At 40.3% G+C, this 12,086-nt stretch overlaps 1 protein-coding gene across 1 annotated transcript in view; it reads right to left on the reverse strand.

Annotated features, from left to right (window-relative positions):
• Window positions 1-10,151: 10,151 nt before the first annotated feature.
• The window catches only part of GUCA1C (guanylate cyclase activator 1C), a 34,273-nt gene continuing 32,338 nt past the window's right edge, over window positions 10,152-12,086 (reverse strand). Inside the window, exon 4 of the mRNA XM_025478193.3 lies at window positions 10,152-10,781. Within this exon, the coding sequence (XP_025333978.1) occupies window positions 10,612-10,781 (170 nt within the window). The 3' untranslated portion in view covers window positions 10,152-10,611. The remainder of the gene's footprint in view (window positions 10,782-12,086) is intronic.

Genomic DNA, 12,086 nt, shown 5'->3' on the forward strand with positions numbered 1-12,086 from the left:
AGCTCCTTTCTTGTCCATTTTTTGTAAGGTCATGTTAAGTCTTAGTTCCTTGTGTTTTAAGACCCAGGTAGTGAAGGAAGGCCTGTCTAGGAGGAGTCGCATGCAGGTTGCCGACCAACTGGGTCAGCAGTACCTGCCTTGGCTCCGCATTGGAATCACCTGCAGAGCTTTAATATACTGAAGCCTGGGTCCCCATCGCAGAGATCTGAAGCCTGGGCAAAGCAATTTTAAACAGTTTTCCAGAAGATTGTAATATGCAGCCTGCTTGTGGTCACCAAAGTGGTAGAGGGCTTGCCTAATGCCTAGAGCAGTGGTTAGTAGTAACCTGCTAGGAGCACCTTTTTCAGCCAGCAGGGGAAAAGCCAGCAGGGGGAAAGTGTCTTCCAGGGATCACATCAGCAGTGGAAATCGTCCTAAGCACTTACAGATTAAAATCCTAAATAGAAAAGGATTTCTACAGTGGTTTTAGACTATAAACTTTTCTTACTTTCCAGGCAGTGCCTAATAGTTGCATAGATACTGTAAGTTTTTGTTTCTATGACACTTAATAAAAGGTGTTTAACCTTACTTTGTCTGATACTTAGCTCTCTAAAGGTTGGACACCGCTAGGCGTGTAGTGAGTAAGGCCCAGTACGTTAGAAACTTCAGTGACATGCTATTCTCCTCTACCCAGTTTCTCTTCCCTTCTGAAACAGACCTCTCTGATGAAGGGAACCCATTCATTTTTTTTAAAAAAATTCCAGAACAGTTAACATACAGTGTAATATTAGTTTCAGGTGCACAATTTAGTGAGCGATTCAACACTCCCATACAACACCATGTGCTCATCACAACAAGTGCCCTCCTTAATCCTCATCACCTATTTCACCCATCCCCCCACCCACCTCTCCTGTGGTAACCATCTGCTTGTTCTCTATAGTTAAGAGTCTGTTGTTTGCTTTGCCCCTCTCTCTCTTTTTCTACTTTGTTCATTTATTTTGTTTCTTAAATTCCACATGTGAGTGAAATCACATGGTATTTGTCTTTCTCTGGTTTATTTTGCTTAGCGTTATACTCTCTAAACCCATCCATGTTATTGTAAATGGAAAGATTTCATCCTTTTTATAGCTGAATAAGATTCCATTGTGTGTGTATATATTATATGATTATATTATATATTATTATTAATTATAATTATATTATATTATATATATAATATATATACATACCACATCTTCTTTATCCATTCACCTATCTACGGACACTTGGGATGCTTCTATAATTTGGCTATCGTAAATAATGCTGCAGTAAATATAGAAGTGCATATATCCCTTCAAATTAGTGTTTTCATATCCTTTGGGTAAATACCCAGTCAACAGACACATGAAAAGATGCTCAACATTGCTCATCATCAGGGAAATGCAAAACAAAACCACAATGAGATATCACCTTATACCTATCAGAATGACTAAAATAAAAAAATCAAGAAACAAGTATTGAAAAGAATGTGGAGAAGAGGGAATGCAAACTGGTGCAGTCACTGTAGAAGACAGTACAGAGGTTCCTCAAAAAGTTAAAAATAGAATATCATACAATCCAGCAATCACATTGTAGGGAACCTATTTTCGGATTCAGATGAGGCTGTTGATGGTCCCTCCCTCATCCCCACACAGCCTGCCCTTCAATATATATCAATTCAGAAAGGGCTAGTCAAGTCCTCCATCTGCTTTGTCCCCAGTGATTGATGTAGGAAATGACCCAAGCAGGAAAGTCATTCTTCCCTCAGATTTGCTATATGGGTTCTAAGGGGGGAGGGAGGGAGACAGTGAAGGAGAGAAAGAGACCCTCTTCCTCTGGAATGAGAACTGTAAGAATAATTTAAGTCAGATTCATTAGTGGCCATCTATCCCAGCCTCAGGAATGTATAGGGAATGTACAGAGACAAGCAGAGATAAGAGGTCCAGGAGCTGATTACATCCTCTGAGCCCTACATTTAGCTGCCTGCATGTTTATGTGAAGAGTAGATTCCCTTTGCGACTTCAGCTATTTTGAGCTAGGTTTCTTTCTTTCTTTTTTTTCTTTCTTTCTTTCTTTTTTTTTTTTTTTTTTGTAAAGTGGTTACCCCTTGGCATTTTTATTTTTTTTATTTTTTTTGTTTTTGTTTTTTATAATAAATTTATTTTTTATTGGTGTTCAATTTACCAACATACAGAATAATGAGCTAGGTTTCTGCACTTGACTACTACATTGGAATTAATCCACATCCTCTACTCCTAAACTGGTATAAGCAGAGTCATCAATTTACTCTAAACCATGATACATATGCCTGCTAAACTGGGACTTGGTTTAGAAGACAGGAAGAAAGGCTTTATTTTCCACACCAGATTAAAATTTTATCAGAAGGGAATACTCCAAGTGAAAAAATAGGCTGTACACTCATCAGACAAGACAGTAAGTCTGGAGGGACCCAAACTCTGATCAGGCCCAGCTTTACCTGATATAAAGACCTGGGAGAGGAGCTCAGGGAGCATTAACAGAGGAAGATATATGCACAATATGTTGTTGGTATGGCTCCTACTTTGCACGGTTAATTCTCCCCAAACTGACCCTATAAATTCATTGGAATTCCAACGGAAAATCCCAGCAGTGGTTTTGCAGAAATTGACAAGCTGTTGTTACATTTTGTATGGGGAGGCCGAGGGTCAAGAATAGGGGAGATGGGCTCCTGAGTGGCTCAGTGGTTGAACATCTGCCTTCGGCTCAGGTGGTGATTCCAGGGTCCTGGGATCAAGTCCTGCATCAGGCTCTCCGCAGGGAGCCTGCTTCTCCCTCTGCCTGTGTCTCTGCCTCTCTCTGTGTGTCTCTCATGAATAAATAAATAAAATCTTAAAAAAAAAAAAAAGAAAAGCTGAGACAATTGCAAAGAAGGCAGATATCAGATATCAAGACTACTGTAACACTATAGTAATTAAAGGAGTATGGAACCAATGCAGGGATAGAGCAATGAAATACAACAGAATATCCATTCTTTTTTTTTTTTAACTTTATGAACTAATTTTAAATGTACAGAAAAGTTACAAAAATAAAAGAATTCTCTTGTATCTGTTATCCTGCTTCCCCTACTATTACCATCTTATGATTGAGTTTTAAAAGAATATTTAAATTTGATATGTGGAATTATTTCTAAGTTTTGTTTTAATTTGCAATGAGCTTTGTTTTTCCTATTAGCTGTGACTTTGAAGATTCTTTATGGTGTTTGTTAATTAGTACTCAGTTGTACTTGCACCTTTGCAAATTTTCTATGCAGGTAACCCCCCCATCTTTGGAGTCTTATAAATTCTTCTGAACTTTTACCTTTTAGACCTTTGTCACACTGTACAAATAAATTCAACTTATTATTTGCCTTTAAATTTTGATCTAATAGTTTAGATGCTTTTTGTTTTGTTTAGATCTTTAAATACTTAAAGATCTATTCACATTTTGAGAACCATTTTGCTCTCAGTGATGGCATATCATCCTACTCTTGGAAAATATATTTTGAATTCCAAAAAGAGCCAGAAATCTTTTGTAGTCAAGTCAGATAACCAGAGTATAGATAAGCAAATATCACTTAGGTTAAAAAAATGGACAAAACACAAAACAAAGCCATCAGCCAGCTGTGATGATAATATGATAACATAATGATTTTCTTGTGTGATCAAGAAACTGCTTAAAAGCCAATTTCAAAAGCATTTTTTTAAATGGCAGCATCAGTTGGGTTATATGAGTTCCCATGGAAACTAATACAAAGGTTAATTAAAAAAAATAACTTCTCATGACCTTTATGACACAATGAAGGGACACATGGACTAGGGGAAAGACTGCAAAGAGACTAAGGAAGCCTTCATTGGCTGCATCACTATTGAGATACATAATCATTGGCAAGTTTTGTAGTTCCTCTCTTCATTCAGGAAATAGTTGTTGAGTGCTGGCTGTGTGCCAGGCTCTGTCTTAAGTGTATATTCATAAACCAAGCAGCCAAAAACCTCTGCCTTGTGAGATTTGTGTTCTAATGGGGAGAGTCAATGAATAAACAAAATAAGCAATAACAGAGCAGGTTAGAAGGTGATAGTACCATGGGATAAATCCAAGCAGAAAAGAGGCTTTAGGGTATGTTGGGGACATTTGCAATGTTAAACAGGTGCTGGGAAGACCTCACTGAGAAGATGACAATTGAGCAACAGCTTGAAGGAGGTGAGAGAAACAGCCATGTTGACATCTGGGGCAAAGCATCCCAGGCAGATAGAACAGCAAGAAAGAAGTCCCTGTGGAAGGCTAGTGGCTGGTGTGTTTTAGAAAGAGACAAGTGGCCATTATGGCTGAAATGGTGTGAATGAGGGAAGAGTAGCATCCGTGAGATGAGAAAACGGAGGGGAGAGGAGAGGGGCAGATGAGGTAAGGATCTGAAGGCCACTCCCATTGGGGGTTTGGAATGATGTGATCTGCCCTTGTGAATTAGTTGGATCCCTCTAGCTGCTCTACTGAGAACAGATTGTGGAGGGACAAGCTTGGAAGCAGGGAGACTACTTAGGAGGTTGCTATAATAATCCAGGTACGTGACAATGACAGCCGAGAGCAGGCTGGTAACATGGGGGAGGATGGGGGGATGATAGTTTGGTAAAGAAAGAAATTGAGTTCCGGATATATTTTTACTTAATAATCTCATATATATTATTCTAAATAATACATATTAAATGATCATAATATCTAAATTATATCAATGAGTTGTTAGTTTTTATATGCCCCACACTATAGTATAGTTTTTTATATTTCTTATGATGCTCATTAGAAGTGTAAATGTTATAGAAATATAATGTTTCTGAGCAAAAACAGTGACCATATGTGCTGGAGCAGAGACCAAGCGTGTAGTCTAATTATAAGATTTTTGCCTGAAAATGAATGGATGAGGGCTCATTGTCATGTTAACAGCATGAGGAAAATCTTAAGGTCTGTAGCACTGACAGTTTGAGGGTCCATTCCCTGTGGGCACTTTAAAGATTTTACCCATTCCGAGATAACAGTTTATAGATAATTGTTTTCTCAGACCTCATTAGAAGGGCCAATTAAACGTGACTTGAGAAGCAAGAGATTGAAGAGTCTGGGACAAGAATGTAGCCTCCCTCTAGGTCAGAATGGAAACCAGTCCCTAAGAAGTAAGTTTAGTTCCATGTAGCTAAACTTCTAAAAATGCACAAGGTGAAAGGAGCAAGCGTGTACTAAGGATGTAACATGCCAGGCACTGTGCTAGGTGCTTACATTTGTTATCTCATGTCATGTCATGTGGACACTCAAGACTTATTGGGAGCAAATGTTTTATCAAGTGTAGTACAGCAAGTGAGTGATGGAGGCAGGATTTAAATTAGCGAGCGTGCATGCAAGTCTGTCACCTTTTTGCTATGTCTTATAAATGAAGTATGCAGGACTCCATGGCTCTAAGGAACTCAAAAGATCAATGCAAGAAGGAAGAGTATGGCTGGACATTGGCCTTTTCAGGATGACCATAGAGAAGTTTCTCTCATAGAAGACATGTGAGTGGCTGTGGTTTTCATACCTGCCCATGCATAAGAATCACCAACGATATTAGGGATATAACTTTTTTTATTCTGAAAAAAGACTTTCAGGTCCTTCTAGGTAGGAAGTCCATCACTAGCCTACTGTTCTATACATGAAGAAGAACCATTCATGGGTAGGGATAAAAAGTAACAAGGGAAGACAACATAAAGCCTATAGAGAGCAATCTCTATACTACTCTACTCATTGGCCATGAGTAAAAAAATTGTACCAAATACAATTTGTTCCATAAATGTTGCTTCTAAATAATTAATAATCTTTTTGAGGTACTGAGGTGTCATTCCCTGCATTATGAAGGTTTCATGGACTCATAAAAAAATGGAGGTGGGAAGGACCTCAGAGATTTGTCCCCTCTCTGGAGAGCAGAGGAGGCCAAGACCCAGAGGGCAAATGGCTTGTTGGAGGCCCCAGGAATCCACACATGGTCTCACTCCAGTACTGTCTCCATCAAGAAATGCTGCCTACCTAAATATCTTTCTCAATGTTGTCAGTCACCCTACTGATAAAACTTGGTATTTCTGGCTTTTATTTGAATGTCCAATTTTGCTCACCTACTGCTGGCCCCAGAAACAAACTCTAAGTATTAAAAAAGCTATTCCTTGTCCACACACTTTTAATGATTTAGATTCTTTAGCAAGCATAAGACCCTAGTTTGATTTCAAATGTCAGGACTTTTCTGTATTTCATTTTCACGTTTAAAGGTTATTCTAATATAAATGGGGAGTGGGGGGAGGTGGAGCAGGCAGGCTGCCTCCAGAACTCAGCTTGTTTCTTTAATGCGCTAACCCTTCCTTTAGGTCTCTTCGTTTTGCCTCTCGGCCACATATTTAATTTTAGACAAACTATCTTTCTCATTTAATTCTCCATTAAGTTTGTGCCAACACATTTGGGAAAGAAAAATAAAGGAGCTATTTGCCCCACTTAAACCATTCTCCTGCCCCCATGGCCTAGCCTTTGTGATCTAAACCCAGTTCTGTATCAGCAGGTGTTTCTCTAGGTGGAATATTCTGTGTCTCTGACAAAAAGAGTGAAGGAGCAGCTACTCACAAGCCACTGATGTGAAGAGAAAGAAGAGAATTCATATTAGGGCTTGTTCTTATCTTGGACCAGCTGCCACTCATCTCTTTTCCTCTTTTTCTTCCTTTCTTTCTCAAGATTTAGACCAAAGAAGCAGGCCATCTTCCTGGTGCATCTTCAAATCCATAGAGAGATGTAATAGGACTTTAATCTTTTTTGGGGGAGGGGATCATCTTTATAAGATTAAGATGATGAAATCTTTGAATACCTTCCATCCTTATCTCTTTCTAAAATAGTGTCTTTCCTTCAGAGCATCAAGGCATTATAAAAACAAAGAGAAAAATGTGGTGGAAGATGTTGGTTCTCATTAGATGGTTACAATTCTCATTGTATCAACTGCCCTTTGGGTAAGTGAGAGTGATAGTCTAGACATTAACCTAAGGTTGTTGCAGTTCTTCACACACTTGTCATAAAATTCCTTACTTGAAATTTTACTGTAAAATCATTAGGAATTCTGTTTAAATAAATTTTTTTAAAAACCTGCCAAAAAAAAAAAAAAAAAAAAAAAGTCACTGGCCAGTAGGCTCTACTTAAAGCTTAGCATCTGAAGGGGAAGAAATTTATTTTAAAATACCCAGTTCATTCAAGTAACATGGCTTTGTATGTAGATCAGGACTATTTCCTGGACCAGGTTCATGATGCAAACCTGCAGAGGAAAACATGGAGAAGAACATGACCTTGGGGAGATTGACCTTAAGAAATGGAGACTTGGGCAGCCCCAGTGGCGCAGTGGTTTGGCGCCGCCTGCAGCCTGGGGTGTGATCCTGGAGACCCGGGATCAAGTCCCACATCGGGCTCCCTGCATGGAGCCTGCTTCTCCCTCTGCCTGTGTCTATGAATAAATAAATAAAATCTTAAAAAAAAAAAAAAAAAAAAAAGAAATGGAGACTTGAGGGGGCACCTGGGTGGCTCAGTTGGTTAAGCCTCTAACTCTTTATTTTGGCTCTGGTCATGATCTCAGCGTCATGAGATCAGTCTCAAGTTGGGCTCCACACTCAGAGGAGTCTGCTCTAGATTCTCTCCCTCTCCCTTTGGCCCTCTCACGTTCTCTCTCTCTCTTTATTTTTTAAAATTTATTTATCTATGAGAGAGAGAGAGACTTGAAGGAAAGGGTGTAGTTCTGTTTTCCTGGACTCTTTTTTTTTTTTCCTATCTCACCTTATCATGAATTAATCTAAATTTTTTTAACCTGAATTTCAGAATTTTTGCCTTCTTAGGACCATCCTCAGCAAAACTATGAAGTAGATACTATTTTATGATCTGTTTTCTTATGACAGGCAACTAGTATCTTCACATTCTCAGTACCTACTAATCCTTTTACCCAAGAAGCTAACAAAAATGTGTATGTGGGCCTGCCTGCCCTTCTTACAGATGAAGCTATTCTTTTTTTAAAAAAAGATTCTATTTATTTATTCATGAGAGACACAGAGAGAGAGGCAGAGACACAGGCAGATGGAGAAGGAGGCTCCATGCAGGGAGCCCAATGTGGGACTTGATCCCAGGGTCACAGGATCATGACCTGAGCCAAAGGCAGACGCTCAACCACTGAGCTACCCACCCAGGCATCCCTGAAGCTATTCTTTGACAAAGGAAGGGGGTACCACTCTCTTCTCTCCACCACAAGCTGTGAGGTCAACTTGAGAGGCATCAGGTCAAGTGCATGAAACAAACCCAAGAGGCAGCATCCAAAACACAAAAACAAAACCTAACCTGGGTACACTAGACAAATCATTCATGATTCCAAAGTGGGTGATGGGTGGAGCAGGATCCAGATAAAGAGACAACAGGGTGACTGGAGCCTGGGGAAGTCAGATGAGATCTACAGGGTTCAAAGCATAAAGTGCAAGGTGGGGCCTGGGGTAGAGCAGAGCTTGGGTGCTCTGATGGAAACTATGGTGTCTACTTGGCCTATCCCAAATGTGTTGATAATTAGGCTATATATGCTTGGCTCCAACTTCATCCTCCTGTTATTTCACGCTGTGATGCTAGGCTGGTGTCCTACTTAGTACATTGCTCCTTTGCTGGTTGTTTCCCTGTTAAGCTCAGCCCATAGGGGAGCTGGAGGGACACTACCAGACAGTAACTCTGGGAAGGGGTCTCACTTATCCAGAGTCTCAGCTGCCAAATATCAAGTGGAGATGGATAACAGCCACTCCACTGGGCCATTAGGAGTCAACAAGCCCACTCAGCTCAGTTCCGGAGCAAGGATCAGGGCATGCAAAGAAAGGAGGAGGTGGGTTGCTCACCTGGATGAGGACTGACCCTTCAGTCCGTCAAGGTGCAGAATCAGTCAGGATCCAGTCAGAGAAAGAGAAACCACACTGATTATTTTAACAGCATCAATATAAGGTATTAGTGAGAAAGACACTGGAGGACTGGAAAAGCAAAGAGAGGACACTGACGAAGCAACACAGAAATTCCTGGAAGCAGCTACCCTCTGAGGCTAGAAGAACAAAAGGAAAAGGTTAGAGTTATTAGAACATAGAAGTTTGGAAGGGGCTGCTGGGGCTCACTTTTCTTTGGAAAGGACACTGGGTGCCTCAGAGGAATGTTTGCATGTAGGGGGAGGAGGGATGAAATGAACTGCCACGCCAGGATCGGGCTGTTGGGGCAGGACTGTAATGATGTTTCCCTTTTCCCTTCTACTGCTAGGAAGCTCAGAGTCCAATGGGTAGAACTTATTATGGCTGCTGTGATTTTTCTTTCTTTATCGGCAACACTTATGTCAACATATATTGTGTACCTCTTTGGAATCTCCTCAAAATCATTTGGAAAACCACAGAATATTTCTACGTCCATCTATACTACCTTCATCTATGTCTTCATCTATAACTTCTCTACTTCCATTTATGCTTCATTCCTACTGCCATGGATGACTCATCTATACCTCTATCAACACTTTATCCACATCTGTAACCATGAGGGAGACAGGGCCAGCTACGTCTGTCTTTGTAGTTTCACTTGTGTGTTTTCCACCCAAATTTGAATATGAAAGCATAATTAGGAAGGTCTTAACAAAAAGATAGTTCACATCTGCTCTTCAGCCACCACTGTGTTTCCATGAGAAAGCCTTGCGTTGACAGATGTACTAATGGGCCTGCGATATAGAATCCAAAACTTAAAAAGTTCTAACCCATCAAGAAATCTCATTCATCATTTCATTTTTTGGAAAGGATATAAAAAATGAAATGTCAGAGCTATAATGTCAAGACTGTTTAAAATGTCAAGTGCTTGTTGTTGCATAGCCTGGCTGTCTGCTGTTCTGATCAAACCCCCAACTGGCATAATAATTACAGATGATGCATCGCATTTTCATGCACAACTGGACCCAGATTTATAACAAATCAGCGGAAACGTTCTCATTGCCTGGCCTGAAATTTTCTCTTTTACTACATAGCTTAAGACCTTTCCTTCTGGAGCAGAACAGTATTAGTGATTCAAGGCAGGATTCAGGGTAAGGAATAAGAAAAAAAAAAGGACAGAAAAAAGTTTCTCTATAGACCAGAACTTGGTCCTTTATAATACGCAGATACAACAGGAGCCAAGAGGCAGCAAACACATTTGCCAAATGCATGTTTAAGAAGAATGTCAAAGTATGGAGACACTGCCCAGGTAATCCAGGGCTATTTCAAGATGCAGATTAATTTAGGTGTGCACAGAAATTTACATGTGAGCTCTATTTTGAACGTATGTGGCGACAATCCCCCAGTTTAATCATCATGTTCTAATCCAGAGAGATCACTAATGTATAGACAGAAAAGCAACGATTCTTTTGTCTACGATCTTTATGGAAGTCTCTATGGGACTTAGGTGATGTCTTCCCAAGCCGATACCAATTATAACAAAAACCTGAAATCAACAGCATGTACGTGGGAGATTTTCATTTCTTCGCATCCACTGAAAGTCGGGAAAGGCATTCTCACGGCTGCTTCACTTCCACCTTCCCTAGATCAGTCTTCTCACATGGTTTGAAGGAAGCCTCCCTTCTGTGTCTGGCTGTTTCCCACTGTAGATTACTTTTAGTACATTGGAAAAGTCAAAGCTCTTGGAAACAATGTCCAGAAGATCCTGATCTTTTTCCGTGCCATTGATAAATTCTTCTAAAGTCAATTCTCCTAGAAAATAATAAGTGAAAAATTAACAAGAGGCTTTGTTCATACCAATCCCTGGTGTATACAATATATTCCTTTGTACTTTTATTGATATTTCTCAGACATTCTTTCACCTCAACCAGATTCTAAGTTCTCTGAATATCCTTATACAGAAAAGCATTCAGTGGTAGGGTTGCCAATGAAAATGTAGATGAAAAATACAATTTTTTCTTTTTTTGGGAGAGAGAGAGACAGAGAGAGAATGCAAGTGGAGTTGGGGGAGGGACAGAGGAAGAGGGAGAGAGAGAATCTCGAGCAGACTCCACACCCAGCATGGAGCCCAATGCGGGGCTCAATCTCACAACCCTGAGATTGTGACCTGAGCTGAAATCAAGAGTCGGACACTTAACCAACTGAATGACCAAGGTGCCCCAAATACAATCTATTTTTTAAGTTGAGAATATCAGCAATGCACCTGTGTTCACATACACATTTATGTCTCTACATAATATTGGCTATTTGACCTTTAATCTTGAAGATAACGACCAAGTGATAGAAGCATGAATACTGCTGATTTCTAAGATGAAGAGGAAATGACTGCATGCGAGGCCGTTTTCAATGTTCTTCTCCCTGAGGAAATAATTGCAGGGAGTGTCCAAAGCTGTGAGGAGGGTTAAACATTTTTTTTTAAGATTTTATTTATTTATTTGAGAGAGAAATATATACAGAGAGCAATGAGCAGGGGGGAGGGGCAGAGGGAGAGGGACGAACAGACTCCCTACTGAGTGCTGAGGCTGACTGGGGTCTCCATCCCAGAACCCTCAGATCATGACTTGAGCCCAAACCAAGAGTTAGCCTCTTAACAGACTGGGCCACCCGGGCACCCCTAGGAAGGTTAAACATTTATTCATTCCCCATATAATTATTGGCCAGCCATTTTCTGATATGCCTTTTTAAAGTAAGGTCCATGCCCATCATGGAGCCCAATGCAGGGCTTGAACTCACAACCCTGAGATCAAGACCTGAGCTGAGATCAAGAGTTGGATGCTCAGTTGATTGAGCCACCGAGGCACCCCTCTCCTTTTTTATTCCTAATTTCATCACCTTGACTTAGGCCTTGGGCCCATGCTGGCCAGTCCAGGGCTATAAAACCATCTCCTTACACTCATGTGCTCTGGCTGCAATGTTTTGTCACTATCCTCACCCTACAAGACAACTCTTCAACATTTAGGGAGATGGGAGGTACTGTTGACTCACTTGGATTGTCATTATGAGTTTTATGGTACATGCTGATAGCTAGTTTGTGCAAACATCCCCGAATGCCCCTGT

Source organism: Canis lupus, chromosome 33, assembly GCF_003254725.2.
Source record: "Canis lupus dingo isolate Sandy chromosome 33, ASM325472v2, whole genome shotgun sequence".
Classification (NCBI taxonomy): domain Eukaryota; kingdom Metazoa; phylum Chordata; class Mammalia; order Carnivora; family Canidae; genus Canis; species Canis lupus.